At 36.4% G+C, this 19675-nt stretch overlaps 1 protein-coding gene across 1 annotated transcript; it reads left to right on the forward strand.

The window, feature by feature from the left end:
• Positions 1 to 1471: 1471 nt before the first annotated feature.
• Positions 1472 to 13663, forward strand: LOC123676957. The gene is made up of 4 exons (XM_045613304.1): positions 1472 to 1604; positions 8591 to 8763; positions 10187 to 10324; positions 13075 to 13663. Exons 1-4 carry the CDS (start codon positions 1523 to 1525, stop codon positions 13336 to 13338), a joined length of 657 nt encoding a protein of 218 aa, XP_045469260.1. The 5' UTR covers positions 1472 to 1522; the 3' UTR covers positions 13339 to 13663.
• The last annotated feature ends 6012 nt before the right edge of the window (positions 13664 to 19675 follow it).

The raw sequence follows: 19675 nt of genomic DNA on the forward strand, positions 1-19675 counted from the left end.
GATTTTCAAAACTCAATAAAAGCTTTTATTTTTTTTTGGTTCTTACGTTCGTACGTACAGTTTTATTTTACCTAGATCAAATTAGGTATATGTTTCCCATTTTCCATACATAAGTAAACCATTTCTACTATTTATCACGACTATTACCAGCAAATAAGGCGTTATGTTGGCATTTTCTTCCTGTATATTGGTCTCTCAATCTTAATGGTTACCAAGATAAAGCATGAAATTGACAAACTCTATGTATGAAACCTCTGAGCGCATTCACAGAAGTGACAAGATGGAGAATCAAATCTACTGACAGAGAATATTTGCAGAATTTCCAAGTTTTTGAGCAAAAAGAGTAGCTGTGAATTGAAACCGATACGAACATCATAAGAAATAATATCCGTATGATATCACATAATAGAAAAACGAAGAAACGAAAAAAGAAAACCGAGAATATGATGAAACCAACTCAATAATACACGAATGAATGCTGAGACACATTCCAACTCTGATTTGATAACAGTAGGATTCTCTCATTATATTCTCCACATCAGTAACTGGTCCCAATAGCTCAAATTTTTCCACCAGATTCAATATTGTCGGCTGAGAAGGTGCTTCAATGCGTTGTTGAAACGTGTATATGTCTATTTTTTGTAATGGCGTAGTTCTTACCCGTCAAATGTCAAAAGATGTCAGCATCAAAAGTGACAGCTGACCATATAGCGGGCTATTCAAAATGAACCTATTGGATAACCCTATGGTACAATGGCATCTTCAAATTCTAATAAATATCAAAATTTTTCCACTTTCCAAAGAATTCCTCAAAAATAATTGAAGGGGATTAAAACACCTACACTCATTTTGAACGTGTACAGTATGTAGTTCGGAGGTTAATGGTGGGTTTCACAAAACTTTGATCGACAAAACTCATTTATTCCCATTCAAAATTGATGGTGGTTCTAAAATGAACTGAAATCGTCGTAAAATCTTCGTGAAAACCTATATAAGTCATCTGGTCTAATCTTAGACAAAGCTCTACCTACTCAACATAAATAGTTATGGCAATGCAACTTTGTGTGGTTGATGTCCATAAGAAATACCTATTTTCTGCAAGATAATTATCACATAAAATTTCCCATTTGGTATAATTTGAAAGATCAATATCATAATTTCTCCTGATTTATGAATACCTGTAGTCGATTAATTCATTTTCAATAACATTTTATACTGAAATCTTAGAAATAGATATAAAAATTGAACGGCCCAATCAAATTTGGATCCACACCTACATCCAAAGATGTAGCTAATTAGAGATACCTCAATTCTTAAATGGTTTCGAATTCACAATACCCTATAATAATAGCGGTAGGAACAATGATGATCTTTGATAATTGTCTCTAATATTTGTCAAATTATACTATTATCTGCTTAAAATTGCTCGGCGTAGGTGCTTTTTCGCTTCAATAGGTCTCGATTCTTTATATAAAGTTCCTGGAGCGACTCCTTCCAGAAGTATGTCGCTTTTTTGCGGGTTATGATGTCCTATATCGATATAATGGGGGAAAACGACGACTGCAACAGTGAATTGAGTGAACATGGGAGGTTTTTGACAAAAGGTGAGATATATCATTTAAATAATTCTTCAATAACACAAGGTGGTCAAGATTTTAGTTGTAAATGGAAGAAAAGCAATAGAAATTTGTTTGATTCCGAAAGGATCAGTTCTTGGACCATTGCTATACTTATTATACAGGGTAGTCCAGATTTTAGTTCAATAATTTTGGCGTCGGATGAAAAAACTTTTTTCATGAAGAAAAGTCCATTTAAGCATATATACTAACAAGCTTCGTTTTCGAGATACAGGATGTTAAAATTAAAAAAAAAAATAGGTTTTTGTTTATAACTCAAGTATTATTACATTCATTGTTTCAATTTTTAAGTATTGAGGTCTAAATAATGAAATGTTTCAAATTGAGTGTCTCCTGCTAAAATTATCTAGCGGCGTAGATATAGGGATGCGATGGCATTTTTTCCTGTTGAAGATCTACGTCACTGTCTTTTTTCGAAAAAATTGTTTCTTTTCTGAAATCAACGGAGCTTCATTGAAAAAAGAGGTCCCCTGAATTCATTTCATAGAATGCACCGTTTTCGAGAAAATCGAGTACAAAGGAAAGACTATCTACCAAAATAAATAATGTTTACTCATTTAGCAAATTTAAATCGTTCAATTTTGCGTGGATGCGAGTTGTGTGTTGGAAGAAATAGATCACGTTTTGAACAATTTTTAATTATTTTTATTGTTCAATTGTTTGATGAATATCTTTTTGAAATGTCCAATTGAATGTCATCTGAAACCATTATAAGCTTCACTAATTCACAAAATTTTGTATTTTTATGTATTGGGAAAATTTTAATAAATAATTTTATGGCTCTCGAACAAAGAACAATGAAATGGATTCTCAATAGGAAAACCATCATCGCATTTTAAGCAGGAGATTATTACCTAAAAACTGAAGCAATGAATATAATAATAGGTACTAGAGTTTTAAGTGAAAAACTGTTTTTTTTTCGAACTTTAACACCCTATATCTTGAAAACCAAGCTTGTTAGGATATATGCTCAAATAAACTTTTTTCCATGAAAAAATTGTTCTATCCGACGCCAAAGTTAATGAACTGAAATCTGGACCACCCTGTATACACACCGGCAAAATGAGAGGAACAGAATGAATCTCAATGAAGTTTGTAATTTATTTTCTCTTAAACCGTTTGTTCTACTTTAGCAATTTTTTTCTATTGTAGCTTGATTCAATGTTAACGTAACATAACTGTTCTAATTCCATACTCAGACCTCATTCTTAATCATATACAAAAGTGAAGAAAAGCACCTTGTGAAGCGAATCATTGACAGACAAAAACGTTTACGAACACTTAGATGTTGCCTCATCTTTTTCGAACATTTCTTCTTTTGAACAATTGCAATATCTCATTTTTGTCAGAAATTACAGCCGGGAATGATTTCAGTACCCTGAAAAAAATTTGACCATTATATGAAAGAATAAAGCATTCTTGAATGAACCATAATATGAAATGCTGTAATTTCTATCGAAATTGAGATATAGCAATACCTAAAATGAGTAAATGTTCAAAAAATATGTGTAACACCTTAGTAAACAATCTCATCTGTAAAAAAAAAGACTCCACAGGGTGTTCTGAACAAAACTTTATTTTTCATATTTTTTTACCCCTGTATATATCAAAAAAAGGAGTAAATGAGGACGGCATATTAACAGTTATGTTCCTGTCGAATCAAGCTACATTTCAAAAAAATAATTGGTAAAATAATTTCCAATAGATGGCCTTAGTTACCGGTATCTCGCATTGTATAAGTGCGATCGGGTTCCACTGGATGGTGTTAAAAAGATGAGATTTCGTACTACTTTTTTGACAGTTTTGTGATTAGTTTCACTCAGTTCAGTTTGAGCGCGCATTATAGCACTAGCAGAGAGAAAATACGCTATATTTTACAGTTTTACTTCGATAAAGGCGAAAATGCGACCAGGCGGCTGAAAATTTAAAAAGTATTTATGGTCCTGATAGTGTGACACACGCAATTTTGGTTTCGTCAATTCCGTTCCGGTAATTTCGATGTCAAAGATGAACCACGCACTGGAAGGCCAATTGTCGAAAATGCACAACAATTTCGATTGACCAAGAGCTTAAGATTGCACAAAAAACCGTTTAGAACTATTTGCATACGGCTAGTCTCAAGAAGAAGCTCGATATGTGGGTACCACACAATTTAACGCAAAAAATCTTTATGGGCGCCGCTGAATCACAACAAATCGACCCATTTTTTGAAGCTGTGGTTGGTGATGAAAAGTGGATCATCTACGACAACGTCAAGCGAAAACGGTCGTCGTCGAAACGCATGCTGAAAGAGTCATAATGATATTATTGATATTAGCTTCAAAATGGCAAAAAATTATCGAACAAAATCGAAATCATCCAAATCGGTTCATTCTATTATAATTAAAGCCTTGTTTTTCATTAAAAAATAATGAATTTCTTTTTACTACAACTCATAGTCGTATTATAATCCATCCAGGTACGTAATATGAAACAGAAACTGAAGGGTTATTCATTTTACGGTTCCGAAAGTGAACGTAAATAAAACCCTTTCTCTTTCAATATCGATCGAATTTTCATTTCGGGAAGCTGTCATCGACGGGGCTTCTCTTCCTCTTTGGTTTTGACGTCACCCCCAGAAATAATGGGAAATCTGTCATGCTCAGAGTTCCTAATAACTGGCTTCAAGAGGTGTAAATGTTACCGGTCGTCTAGACATCGATCTCGTGAATTCGTCATATTCTGCTATTGTCAGAAATATGAATCAATGTATTCAAATTAAGAACGCTTGTTATTTTAGGTCGGCTCATATTTTTTATGTAACTTTTTAATCGCGTTCATCTCGTGAGTAAATAAATGAAATAATAGTTATTTATTGTACAAGACGATAAATTTTTATCTTTGAGGTTGTCTTTTAGCGTCAAGACGTCAGTCGTCGTGTTCAAAACAACATTTTTGCTATAGCAAGACTTCAAATTCAGGTGAAAAATAAAATTTCATGATCTCCTACTGGACTCGATGCTTGCGACATGCGAGTTGATTTTCGATGACTCGCTGGCATATTTCAGGCAATATACATAGGCGTACATTTTGGCTTCCGCGTTTTGTCCGAAATTAGAGGCTTCATTCTGAAACACTGGTTATACATTTATGATTCAAAGTAGTGTCCAGCAGAGAATATCCCCATGATTAACTGCGCTTGGGATTATCGTAATGAACCCATTTTTCGTCTCCGGTCATAATGCGATGCAGGAATCCCTTTCGTATTTGCCTTGCAAACTGGTGTTTTCATGTTTTTCTGGCATTTTGAAATGTCTTGTTTCATCACTCCCAATTATCCTGCCAACTCTTATTGCGTTTGACATGAGTCTTGGTCAAATAATGCCTCCTATTCTGCATCTTAGAAAATCTTCTCAATATTCAAATGACCTGTTCAATTGTCACTTTCTCGTAGTTTATCATTGTCTGTACCCACTTCCCATGACATCCGGTACTATCTTGATCTTTCAATCATACTGGACTGTATAAGGTGAATATTCAGATGGGGGACACTCAGAAATTTACACTTGATCGTGATCTTGAACCCAAATGGCGCCATGTACAGGTAGGTCACAAAGTATTTCTTCTGCATTTTGAATATTTTAAAGTATGAACCACCAAATCATAACAAAAGTTCTGCATGATGATCTTTTTATAGGATTTTCAATTTTATTAACTCAATGCAGATTCTTTCCGTTTATATCTTCTTGCATCTTGGCATTTCTTTGATCGCCCTACAAATAGCAAACAAAATAGGACAAGTCGATTTGCTCTCCGGAATAATTTAGAATCTGCGATAAGATTGCATGGAGTTTCAGTATAATTATGTGAAATATATTTCTTCTGCATTCTGGATGTTGTGAATCATAAAATATAAACATTCTACATTCAAATTTACGTATTTCGGATGGAATCAATGTTTTTATTGGAATTGACAATTTGTGTGGAGTGAAAACAACTTCTTACTCCTTGCATCTTGGCATTTTTTCGATTTCTCTACAAATAATAGACGAAATTCTACCAGTATTACGGGTCTCACGAAATTTCCCATAAAAAAATATTCGTTTGGCGATTTTGAAATTGATTTTCAAATTTCAGTTTTATGGGATGGAAATTTTTTAATAATTGAAAGAACCGAATTTCCTATGGGAAGCACCAGAAGGATTTTGTCCATTAATGAATTCAACCATGATATTCAGACCCTGAATCTACCTAATTTCTAGTGTGTTGCATATTTCAGTTCTGGTCGGGTAGAATGAATTTTTCACAACCTTGTTGAACTCTATCATTCAAAGAATGCTTGGCTCAAAATTTGAAAATTACAGACTTCTGGTCAAATTGATAGCCCACTGTTGAGCTGAAATAAAAATGCAAATTTTTGGTTCTTTTCTTTTAATCGAGTGAAAAAGTTTTAGAGGGCTGGAATTTATTTCTCTACACCGTCATGCTGATCTTCGAACCTCAAAATCAACATTCTTGAAGCGTTGAGATCAATCTCGGCACGATATTTCACTTATAGCGGCCTCACCATAGGTATCTGATAGAATTCGATGAGCCTCAGCCGCCGATTTCTTCATTAAAGCAGAAAATTGAAACCTTCCGCAAAAGACGAGAATTTGGCTCGTGAGCTGACATGGTTAATCGAGATTAACTTCATGATCCAGACACAAATCGACTAATATTTTGATGGCGTTATGTTTACAAATACCTAAGCTTATTTTATGACATCTACGATTCATTTATTTCGACTACCACTCACCGCTACAACCATCTATTGCAAAACGGCGGAAGCAAAAGTGTACACCTAATATTATTATCACCAATAACTTGACGGATGATGGTTTTCATATCGTAAATAGGCTGAGGATTATTGGTATAAAAACGCATAACCTCAATAAAAATAATCAAAAGGAGAGACACCATAAGATCTTGATGGAGACCAATTCACATAGCCGAATCGATGTGAGAAATTGCACATCTCTTCCAATTACTTTCAGGCCAAACAAAATCAGTAATCATTTGGTTATAGCGATGAGAATTGATGGTTTGATTGAGAGATTCTGCGTTAATCAAGAAGCAGCCACAGACTGAAAAATGTGCTTTGCCTCTGAAGAAAATTTGATATGACAAATCGTCATCCAAACGCTGTTGTTCAAGCACTCAATCTGCATATGTTCTATGAATGCCATGGTTAGCTGGCTCCAGTTCATATGTCAACTGAACCATGTAAGGATGAAGATGCAAAATATGCCCTGGTGTGGCAAAGGAGAGATATTGGATACATTTGGATCTCCTTCAACTAGTGGAAAACATATAGGAAACGAGTTGTTTGCAAAAAATGTCCAAGAAATCGATTTTGTGAACTTTGACCCTTAGATTTGAATAGTCGTGAACACCCTGCATATGTAGGTTTGAAGACCTAAGATGTCAAAATATAAGTTTATAGCTGGGTATCTCAATTCCGATATAAGTACGTGCTCATTACTAAGATGGCATCAAGAGAACATAAAGTGCATACTGAAGCAAGATACTCAATACGAAGAGATTTTCGAGAAATACATATCTTGATAACAAGTTTGGCTACAAATTCTCCGAACTGAGTCTCATTCAGGTTATTGAATCAACTTTAATACATCACAGAAGAAAAACTTCAGATGAAAAACTGTTATTAGCATGGAAAGTTCCTCTCAACACCGTCTGTGAATGTGCACTTCAATCAGTTGAAATGTTTTGGGATAATTAGTGCTGGAGATTCAAGTTCTTTGCGTAATTTTGTCGTTATGTGTTTGAATGAACCTATTAGTCGTTTATGCGACTCAATTATTCACGCTTAAAAATGTTCTTCCCCTAACTTTTCAGATTTTCAGTTTTGTCTGCAGGGACGATATCGTCAGTAGCTAGTCATCAGGTGGAGAGTAAATTCAGATAGTGTGTGGTAAGCATTGAAGGTGCAACCTTTTGAAAAGAATCGAGAAAAACACTGATGTAAAGTCTATTCAACACGTCTTCATTCATGCACCAATTACGCCTTTACAGACGACATAACTGTATATAGATATAGCGTTCAAAACATAAATCTCGTTTCATCATAATTTTTCTGAGCAAAAAAAATGAATTCATGTTGTCTAAGATTTTGAACTTCTCGAAAATGAAATGATGCCCTTCGATGATTTCTCCCCAATTTTGAACACTCAAAAATCCTTTTTGTGCAATTTTTTTTTCCTATATCAAATTTATCCAAGTAGCTTCCAATGTTTCCGATAATAACTCTGAAAGAAGTTCAAAAACAATTGCGGTGCTTGGATTTAAAGATATCCATGTTGAATTTTAGCCTATTAAAATACTTTGACGATTTGCAAGACAATCTTCGACAATCATCGTGTGAACATGACCCTCTCTAAAAAAATCTCTCATGGTTGATAAAAACTGATAATCACAGTAGACCAAGATAAAAATTACATGGTACAAGAGAGTTACAACCAGCACACCTATGCTGGTAAATCAACTACGATAGTACAGATGAGATGAAAAGCATTTCAGATTTCTTCGAACATACACCTTAGCAAGCTAAGACATGAGGCTAACAATTGAAAATAGCTGAAACTCATACATTAGAGAAATGTAAAAATGCTACAATGACACTAAAAACATTGTAAGGAAAAATCAGATCAATATTGTTTCGTATTTTATTATGTCACATAATGCGGAATGATATTCCTTTCATAAGTAAAAATATCTTGAGACGCAAAATAAAATCTTTTGTAGAATTCACTGCGGCTTATGAATCTCCAGAGACCCTAGAAAAACATCCAACAACAAATTATAATTAGCACTCTTCAGGAACTTCGCAGAAATTAACAAAAGATGAGAGAAAACGCCAATCCGACATTTTTTCAAAGAATTTATTATATAATTTCCTGTTTTGAATTTTTCAGGGGCTTTTCTCCTCACCCCATCCCACGACTTGAGTTTGGACAAAGCGGCTAACATTTGTGACAAGTTAAACTTCAGGGGGAGTTTTTCTCTGACGAAAACTGCAACCGGAATCTTATTCAAGTTTTCCGAGCCGGAAGACTTCCAGCAAGTTTTCCGGAAAGGTTTCCATAAGGTAAGGCATATCCGATTCAATAAACAAAAGCAAACAAAGTTTTGCATTGGTCTATTCCTAGGAATAGGATTATCAGCAATGATAACCAAAGAATAATCAAATCTTATAATTTTTCGTCTTTTGGTCATCCCTACTATTCACGAGATTCAAGTATATTTTGTCTGAAGTCAAATTACCATACTCATCCCTGGTTTCTGGAAAGTCATCAATGTAGTTGATAATATCATGAAGTCTACTTGATGAAGGAAATCTAATATAAATATCAAAATTACGATAATATCATTCTGCCAAAACCTCCACTTTCTGATATATCTTTGTGATATATACTTTTTTTGTCTAGAAATACAATTCCAACTGACAAAATATTAAGCCCATGCAGAACAAATTTTAGGATACGTAACAGAAAGGCACTGTTTCAATGTTTTTTGAACTAGAACTTTGAACTTTTATAAAAGTGTATTTTGTATAAAATAAATTGGAATATACAAAATGAAGAAAAGAAGAAGACGCTGATGATCAAAAATTGTACTTATTAGAAAATACAATAATTCCGAAACGTGAGTCTGTCTTCATTTTGAGTTATTAAGTATTAACCGTTTACCCAATTTGTTTTGAATAATTCTAGTTGGTTTCAATATTATTACGTTTTTCGGTTAATTAAATCGATACTTTTTGCTAACACTAATTCATTTCAGATACACAACTATTTACAGATGATTTATTTCAACTACTACATTAATTTATTTCCACTACCACATTAATTTATTTCCACAACTTATTTGTACTTGAGTGTACGGCACTGACTGCCGTCTACGTCGACACTGCTCTCCTCTGCGGCTTCCATTGGTTATATAGGTACCGCTGGCATCTCTGTCTAGAATAGACTTGATCTTTCTATCGAGCTCTCGGTGCGTCCGGTAGCGTAGGGCTTGCGAATTCGTTACAATATTTTGTCAGTTGGAATATTATTTTTAATCAAAAGATCGAAAAGATAAATCAGATGGTAAAGGTTTTGGCTCAATGATATTATAATTTCGATATGTATAGTTTGATAATATGTTTTGCAACTTATTAGTTAATATTTGCGGCTATCAGTATTCCAAAAAGCCATGCCACATGTTAATTTTTAACTATCTGTTGATAAATAAACTCTCAATCAACCACCAAATATTTCCAACTTCTACATTTAAAATCGAATGTTTTTGGATGAACACAAATCCTATCAAGTATTTTCCTCGGAAACTACAAGAATGATGAAATTCTGAACTAGGATCGTTTGGTAATTTTTTTAGCTGAAGAATCTGTTTGGAATCTAAAATTCAGTTAAAAAAAATCCAGGAAGCTAAACAATTGAATCAATAAACCAATGTCAAATTTATAATTTTCGATATTGGTATCTAACCTGTGATGACTAAATTTTCAGGTAACAGGAGGACGACTTTATAGAAAAGTCAATATACCATGCAGACCTCAGAAGACATTTTCTTTACTTGTGCATGAAGTGCCCAACGATTTACCAGAAGATGATATCCGAGCTAGCTTATACCGATTCTGTTCAGTGGTAAGAAAACATATCATCTATTTAAAAGGTTTTTGAATAAGAGGTTTCATTTTGGTATAGAAAAAAACGTGTATATTTTAAGATGAATCAATGGATGTTTGTTTCATTGTGAAGAGGACGGTGTGCCATTAACGATGGAAAACGTTAACAAGCCAAAATTAATAAAGTTGATATTCAGAATAGTGAATTGAATTTCAGGAAGGGCATATTATATTTCAGAAAAGAAAAATTGTATTTCAGAAGGTATCAATTTCATTTCTGATAATGTGATTTGTAATTCAGAACAGTTCCGAATGTGAGGTACCAGTACAGGTGTTACATAAATATGGCTATCGGGGCATTGTGGTATTGAAGGAAACGAAAAAGCCAATGAACTTGCAAAAAGATCATCAAGGTTAGCACCTCTTGGTCCTGAGCCTTTTTAGAGGCTTGGAAAAGACCAATATAAGGCAGCGGAGTGGGTCAATAGATTAACCCTCTGGAGAAACACTCCTGGTCTTCCTCAGGCAAATAAATTTGTGGTTCTTTCACCGACCTATACCAGGAAGCTCTTGTAGCTACCACGAGCTGAGATTTGGGTAATAGTAGGACACTGTCGGTGCCAATACATTTTGTAACGCATGGGTAAGTCAGCAGATGAGATCTACAGCCTCTGTGGAAAGAAAGTAGAAACAGCCGATCACATAGTGTGCAAATGCACGGGATTGACTGGCCTAAGAACCACTCGAAAAGGAAGCAGCCCTGGATACTCACGAAGTAACAGCCAAGGTTCGTATAAGGATGTCGTCGGCTTCGTTAACACCTCCTTGGGTGTGTATAAATACAAATAGGTAGGTTTAAGAGCAAAAGATCAATTTGCTGGACAGCCCCAACGATCCCGATTCAGTAATAATATATATATTCTGAAATGCATGTAACCAATTCTGCATTACCATTTCCTATTTCTGAATTCCAATTCCTCAATTCTAATTTATATTTTCTGAAATGAAAAAAATTTTTCTTTTTCAGAAAAATATATTGCTATTCCAAAATACAAATTACCGTTTCTGAAATAAAGTTCTCTTTCTGAATTTCCAATTACCTATTCTGAATAACAATTCCTATTCTGAATCAAAATTTTCATATTCTGATATTCAATTTGCTTTTCTAAATTACATTTTATGCTTTTCGAATTACAATGGGAGAAGGTGTAGTTCACTCCATGAGAACCTCCACTGAAATTATTATTGCTATTTGCACCCACTTTTGATTGCCAACCTAGTTAACAACTTGTTTGGTAACTAAGTTGTTCGTCTGTGGGTCGCTTTAGAGCCATATTATATTTATAGTTGCGAGTATCTTCTTCAAGAATTGTATCATAATGATTGAGATTGCGTCAAATTTGAAGATCATACGGCTTTGCTTTCACCATTTTTTTCCGAAAATCCGAAAGACTCTAAAAAACTGTTTACATTTACCATTCAAAGAATTGTCCATCGCTGGCCACTACTTTCTCCCATCTTTTGGACAGTGTTCAAATCCCGCGTTGAAAAAATTGGTCATCTTTTGAAGCGATACACGATTCGATCCAATTTTTTATTTCGCCATAAGACCGGAAGTGCTTGTCAGCCAGGCCCTGTGCCATTTATCGAAACAAGTAAACATCCGTGGGAGCAACGTCTAAGGAATACGGCGGGTGGGGTAGGACTTCTCATTTCAACGTTGGCAAGTATGTCGTATGTCTTGACCACTTTCATCATTAACGTGCTGTTAAATCACTTTATCATGTCTTTCATATTGCGGCCGTTTATCTTTCAATGCTCGGCTCAAACGCATTAATTGCGTTCTATTGTTTATATCCTTTATTTCAGCTGGCCTGATGATGGTTTTACTGTGAACCGAAATCGATCGCCGAAGTATACGTTGAAATTAATTATAGTGTGTTTTTCTACCTTTATATAACTCATAATACACTACGCCGAGCTGATCCCACCAAATACTTATCATGAGCGTGGAACCGTGAATCTTCGATTTGGCCGTCGATGTGGAAGCATGGCCGGGATATCCCCATCATTTTCTGCACTTGAGATTATCGTAATGAACCCATTATTCGTCTTCAGTCACAATGTGATGCAGAAAACCCTACCGTTTTTGCTTTGCAAGCAGCTGTTCACAAGCAAACAAACGCTGTTCAACATCTCCCGGCTTCAACAGTTTCATTGTTTCTGAATCATTCCATGACTTTCAGGCGTTTTGAAATGGCTTGTTGTGTCACTCCCAATGATCCTGCCAATTCTTGTTTCGTTTGACACGAGTCATGATCAAGTAATGACTCCAATTCTGCATCTTCGAGAACCTTCTCTCTTCCACCACCATGCTGGTCTTCGACTTCAAAATCACCGTTTTTGAAGCGTTTAATTTACTCTCGGCACGTTCTTCCACAAATAGCCACCTCACTACAGGTATTTGAAAGCATTTGATGAGCCTCAGCGCAGATTTCTTCATATCAAAGCAAAAAATTAAAAACTTTCGCAAATGACCAGAATTTGAGTCGTAAGCTGACATATTTAATCGAGAATAACTTTATGATGTAGACACAAATCGACTAATATTTCGATGGCATTATGTTGACAAATACCTACATCCGTCTATTGCAAAACGGCGGAAGCAAATTTGTACAACTAATGATAAACCCTTTCTTTGTGACCTATTCGATCACTTATACATGATTTATAGTATAAATGTTTCTCAGTATAACTACCAATCTCTAGGTAGAAGTCACCAGGCTACCACCAAAATTAGACCAAAGCCCAGGCACTCCAAATCCCATCCGTATAACCGTAGCATCCCTAGACGAGTACAACAGCCTTCTGCAACAAGGTCTGGATTTCTACGGGGCCACCTACTTTCCCACGGAGCCCCTGAAGAAGGAGAACTTCAGAGGTAGCAAGGAGAAGCTACTACCTGTCTTCGATTCCGCTGGTTTCTCCAGGCTTCCTCCTCCAGCCAGTAGAACCTTGAAGCCTAGACCCTAATACGAAGCTGTGGAGTATGGAATTGATATTTTTGACGAAAACCATCGTTATCTTTATCGCGAAGTTGGAAAACACATGTGTTGCAGTACGACACCCTTTCAATGTATTCTTGTCTTGGAAAAAAATTTGGACCTCTCTAACTCACAGCAAGTAATTCACGAGATACTATCGGATCTACGGAAATTATCTAAGTATCTCTCGGAAATCATTTCAAAATTTTAAGTTTATATATCATTTATCTCATCGGAGTTCCTATGTAACAATACTTGATTCAGTCATTGTATTTTTGTAAATATTAACAATATATCGTTGACCTAACCATGAATTTGTTTTTGTTTTCAATTCTTCTTTGAATTTCAGAAAATATTCGATAATAATGGAAATATTGGGAAGACGGGAAATTTTTGACTTATTGAAGAATATTTGGCAAGCGTTTTTTCTTCTGAACGGCATAGCCCAGGTGCTGGTTCCTTATCCAAGAAGTCTACCAAATATGTTGCTCTGGATTCCTAGGGGATATCACATCCATATATATGGCCGAACGGTTTGCATTGGGTTTACATTGATTAGTCAATTACTGCATCACTCTTCAAGTCGGCTTAGGTCACTCTGAAGATATTTTGTTGCCAATCGGGAGGTTTATGGCCTGACCATGATAGCAGTGTCCTATGCGTTTATGGCTGGAGAAGTTTGATCTGATTCAGGGTTATTGTATGTGTGTGTATATACATAAAAGAGGAGACAATACACTCCCTTGGGCGACTACGGCTTCGAGATCTCTAGGTAAGAACGAGTTGACACATCATAAGGAGCACATTCCCTTCATAAAGATGAGATCCTTGTGTCATACGGTGTCGAAAGTCTTAGAAATATCAAGCAAAATTGCACCAGTTAGCTTATTCCATTCGAAACCGGTCGATGCATATTGCAAGGCTCTGAGCAGCTGACCTGTGGTGAAGTGTTTGGGATGGGATGGAATTTAAACTGTTTGTTTGGGAGAATGTTCTTAAGCCTGATGATATCGGCCAATTGGGAGTGGAGGATCCTTTTGGTGACTTTTCTTAGATGACAGAAGTCTGATCAAATCCACTCATCTCTCGCAATTTTGAGTTTCAGTAGATCTAAAGGGCACCCAATAAGAACCCAGTAGCAGCATCAAATTATGAATATACTAATGCGACACCAATCCAATGCGCTTCTCCCTCGTAGTCAATTAAAAATCAGACATTTGCTTAGGTTTTTTCTCCCTGCACAAGACTCGTATAGAGTTTGGTTCTTTTCCACTGATCGACGGAAATTCACTCATAATATGTAATGTAAACAATAATGACCCAAGTAGTGATTCAATTTTGAAAATTAAAATGAATTAATTAGTTAGTTCATAGGCATTGCCTAAACTTTAATCGAAGTTCAATAATAATAAACAATAACCCAATAAAAAAGAATACACCTTATACAGAAACGACCATAAATAAGTAAGATCATTGCGTTGGTCTGGCACGAATCCACATTAAGAGGGATAGACTGATTTCTCACTTTTTAAAAATCATCATTACCGAAAAGTATTCAAATTTTGAGATATACTAACTGACAAAGAAACTGCAACACCAAGAAGGAGCTGTTTAAATTTAAAAATTTTTTTGGTAGAAATAAGATAGTTTAGCAAGGAGTAAATGATTGAAATTTGGAGAAAAAAACGAAGGTTTTACATTTTGGTTTCAATAAATTTGTTAATAATGTGTTTGTCCACCGCGATTATCTATACACTCTCCAACACGTCTCGACATTGATGCAATGAGATGGACTATTTCTTCTTGAGGGATACAGTCCCAAGCTGAGTCTGTTGGGACTGGGGTGAATTTTTAAGCCTTCTAACCATGATGTCCCAAACATGGTCTGTATGGGCGAAATATCCGGGGATCTGGACGGCCATGGAAAAAGATTCACATGGGTCACTTCGAAAAAGTTTAAACTAACTCTGGCAACATGGGGTCGGGCATTATTTTGCTGAAATATTGGATTCTCGACTCGGTAAGTTAAGGGAGATCATATGGCTCCACTTTTTCTTGAAATTAACGCAGTAATGTCAAGTTACCTCGAATAAAGACTGAAGGTGACCTACTTGCATATGCAATAGCACCCCATACCATAACGCCTACTGTCCGGTGTACATGACGCTCAACATCAAACTGAGGTTCACGTCTTTCCGACCGACGTCGTCAAACCCTTCTTCGGCCATCATGTGCACCCAAGGAGAATCGAGATTCATCAGAAAAGACGACCTGATGCCATTCCACATTCCAATGTCGACATTCTCTGCACCATTGTAATATTTGCCGGCGATGCTCAACCGTCAGAGGTAACACAAGATGGAGTCGATAATGCTGCAGTCCAAAAGAACCTTATCCGGCGGTAAACCATTCGGACAGTTACAGAATGGCCTTGTTCTCCTAACCAGTCATCAGCCAAAGATCAAGTTGTCGCAAACAGGTCTCTAATGGCCATAAGTCTTAGACGTCGATCTTGAACTTCATTTGTGTCCCTTCGCCGTCCGGTGCCTACTCTTATTCGATTTTGGGCATTACGAAACGCTTGATAATATCTCATGATAGTAGTTGCATTTCTTTTCGTATGGTTAGCGATTTCTCGAAATGACAACCCCGTCTCCGGTAGACCAATAAATTCGACCTCTTTCAAATTCACTTAGCTGGCGATAAATTCCGCGTACAAGTGCTCTCAGCATTTTAACGACAACCAAAACATCGACTTTGGATTTCCTCGAACAGCTGGTTTGATGAAAAATTTGATAAATTCGCAAAAAACGACTACAATATTTAAGTAACAAAGATTGTTTACATGAAAAAACCTTCACGATTTTTTCTCCAAATTCATTCATTTATTTCTTGCTATACTATCTGTGTTTTACCAAAAAAAAATTTAAATTCAAGCAGCTCCTTCTGGGTATTGCAGTTTCTTTGTCAGCTTTTATATGTTCGAAGAGCTTGAGTATATAGACCTTGCCAACGGGAGACATATATCAAAGAAAATTTCTAGGCAAGAAAGATACGAGAACAGTAAAAGCAATATCCCGAAGAGGGCCACGTTGATAATAGGCTTTGGAGATGATAAAACTCAATGATAGGAGCTGCAACGCTTATTATCCCCGAAAAATGTGGGATCTAAATTGGGAGAACAATAACAGCGGAGTATATGTGAAATTTCATTGGGAATAAGCTCGGGAAATCTGATACAGGGGAGAATGTACATATCGCTGCTTTCCCTCAGGGGGATGATATACTTTTCCGAGGTCAATATCAGTGTCGCAGGTCCATATTTCAACGTGAATTGAGGGGGGATTTCTGAATCAGAAGATTTCAATTGTATGGGATATTTGAGATACTTGATTGAGATTGAGGGTTTGTTGATTTTGTTCATTAATTTGGGGTATGATTCTACAGGTAAAAGCGTGTGAAATATCTTGACACGTGCAAAAATTATACGAGATACCTTCGTATTAAACTATGAATCTGAATAAGAATTATCCTCTGAAATTCATATTTTTATAAAGGGTGTTATTTCAGCTGCATGAAAAGTTTGTATGTCAAACTATAGACATAGTTTAACAGTTGACATTGTCAATCTGTGTTGATATTTCTGTTCAGTAAGTAAAATAATAACAAATCGACTGACAGCAAAATTAGATGCGTACCAGACAGTAGAACAGGCAGGCTTCCGGAAAGGAATCAGCACCATCGAGCACTTACAAACAATCCGGACAGTTGTTGAATATAACATCCCGATACATCTAGCCTTTGTCGATTACCATAAAGCCTTTGATAGTGTCGAGAGGTGGGCATTCTTAACAGCTTTAGACGATGCTAGAATTGACTCTAATAGATACTCCTCTCCGCTCCACGAAATATACATGTAAAAATAGATGAAGACCTAACGACCGAGAAAACAAATCTAGGAAGAGGTGTTAGACAAGGTGATACCATCTCACCTAAACTTGTCAATCTAATCTTGGAAAATGTGATAAAAAAACTAGCTTGGGATCGGAAAGGTATGAAAATAGATGGGGCGTATCTCAATCATTTGAGATTCGCGGACGACATAGTACTGATAAGCACAGACATCTATTAATTGAAATCGATGCTACACGACCTGAATGAAAAGTCAAAAGATGAATCTTCAAAAAACGAAGATTAAGCCATAGTCAGGAAGATATCACTATAAATTACACAAGCATAGAGAGGGTGGAACAATATGTATATTTGGAGCATATGATTAAAAATTGAAGGTGGAACAATATGTATATTTGGAGCATATGATTAAAAATTGAAAAGAAAATCAAATATTGGAAATTGGGAGAAGAATACGCTTAGCATGGGCAGCCTTCGGCAAACTGAGTTTCATCTTTGAGGACGAAAATATTCCTCTACACTTAAAACGCAAAACCTACGACAGCTGTATGTTACCAGTGGCAACTTATGGTCTAGAAACTATGGAAATATCGAAAAAAGTGGCAGAACAACTGAAAGTACCTCAAAGGGCCATGGAAAGGATTATGCAGGGTATAAGCTTGAGGGACAGAATTCCGAACACCGAAATACGAAAAGAAAATCAGGGTAACTGACATCATGAGTAGAATAGCGAAACTTAAGTGGCAGTGGGAGGCAAATGATACAAGGCAGAGTGTGGAGATATGGTCACACAAAGTCTTTTTGGACACCTCGAGAGACGAAAAGAAGCATAGGAAGACCGAGGAAAAGATGGATAGACGACATAGTCGATGTAGCCGGCAAGCAATGGATGAGAACAGCAAACGACAGAGAAGCATGGAAAAAACTGGAAGAGGCCTATGTCCGATACTGGAGGAAAGAGGGCTGAAGAAGAAGAAGGGTTGGCACAATTAATCATGAAACGTTTAACGCCAGGAAACGCTTCCAAATTGAGAAAAATCACTATGGAAAAATCTATTTGTGAATTTTACTCTTCTCCATTCAAAACCATCAACAGGACAAAGAAATGTGAGTACCGAAGTAACGCTGCTGTCACTTCATATGAGGGTATGTTAAGTTATTGGTGTATGCCACCAACCCATCAACTCTTGAAGCATTGGAAGCCATTATTCGAGCCCCCATTGACGCCTTACTGCCAGATTAATTGGAAAAAATGGTGAAAACTTGGACTGATCGAATGGAAATTGTAACTTGTATCCGAGGCGGACATATGCCAGAAATCGTATTAGGTGTACAACTTTGCTTCCGCCGTTTTGCAATAGATGGCTGTAGCGGTAAATGGTAGTCGAAATAAATAGATCGTATAGATGTCATACAATAAGTTTCGGTAATTGTAAACATAACATCATAGAAATATTAGTTTGTGTATTTGTGTGTACATCATAAATTACTCGATTAAATATTTCAGCTTGCGATCCACATTCTCGTCATTTGAGGTTTAAATTTTCTGCTTCAATATGAAGAAATCTGCGACTGAGGCTCATCAAATGCATTCAAATACCTATTGTGATGCCGCTTTCAGTGAAAGAACGTGCTGAGAGTGGTTCCAACGCTTCAAGAACGGTGATTTTGACGTCGAAGACCAGCATGGCGATGGAAGAGAGTAGGTTTTCGAAGATGTATAATTGGAGGCATTACTTGATCAAGACTAGTATCAAACGCAACAAGAATTGTCAGGGAGTGACGCAACAAGCAATTTCAAAACGCCTGAAAGTCATGGGAATAATTCGGAAACAAGGAAATTGGGTGCCGTACAAGGCGAAGCCTAGAAATGTTGAACAGCTTGTGAACAGGAGCTTTAAAAGCAAAGACGGAAAGGGATTTCTATGACCGCAATACAATGGAAGACATGATAAAGTGATTCTACAGCATGACAATGCTCGACCCTATGTTGCGAAAGTGGTCAAGACATAGAAACGTTGAAATGGGAAGTCCTACCCCACCCGCCGTATTCTCCAGACGTTGCTCCCTCGGTTGTTTCGATCAATGGCACACGGCCTGGCTGATCAGAACTTCCGGTCTTAAGAAGAAGTAAAGAATTGGATCGATTCGGGGATCGCTTCAAAAGATCACCAGTTTGTTCAACGCGAGATTCGTACGCTGCCGGAAAGGTGGGAGAAAGTAGTGGCCAGCGATGGGCATACTTTGTATCATAAATGTATAACCAGTTTTTTACAATGAACCGTCGAATTTCGGAAAAAAATGACGGAAGCAAAGTTATACACCTATGTACAGGATGGGCAAATAAGCTAGGTAAGCGGCTATATCTCAGGATCCACTCATCGTAGAGACTTGCGGTAAAAAGTTTTACCACT

Source organism: Harmonia axyridis, chromosome 3 (genome assembly GCF_914767665.1).
Source record: "Harmonia axyridis chromosome 3, icHarAxyr1.1, whole genome shotgun sequence".
In the NCBI taxonomy this organism is placed as follows: domain Eukaryota; kingdom Metazoa; phylum Arthropoda; class Insecta; order Coleoptera; family Coccinellidae; genus Harmonia; species Harmonia axyridis.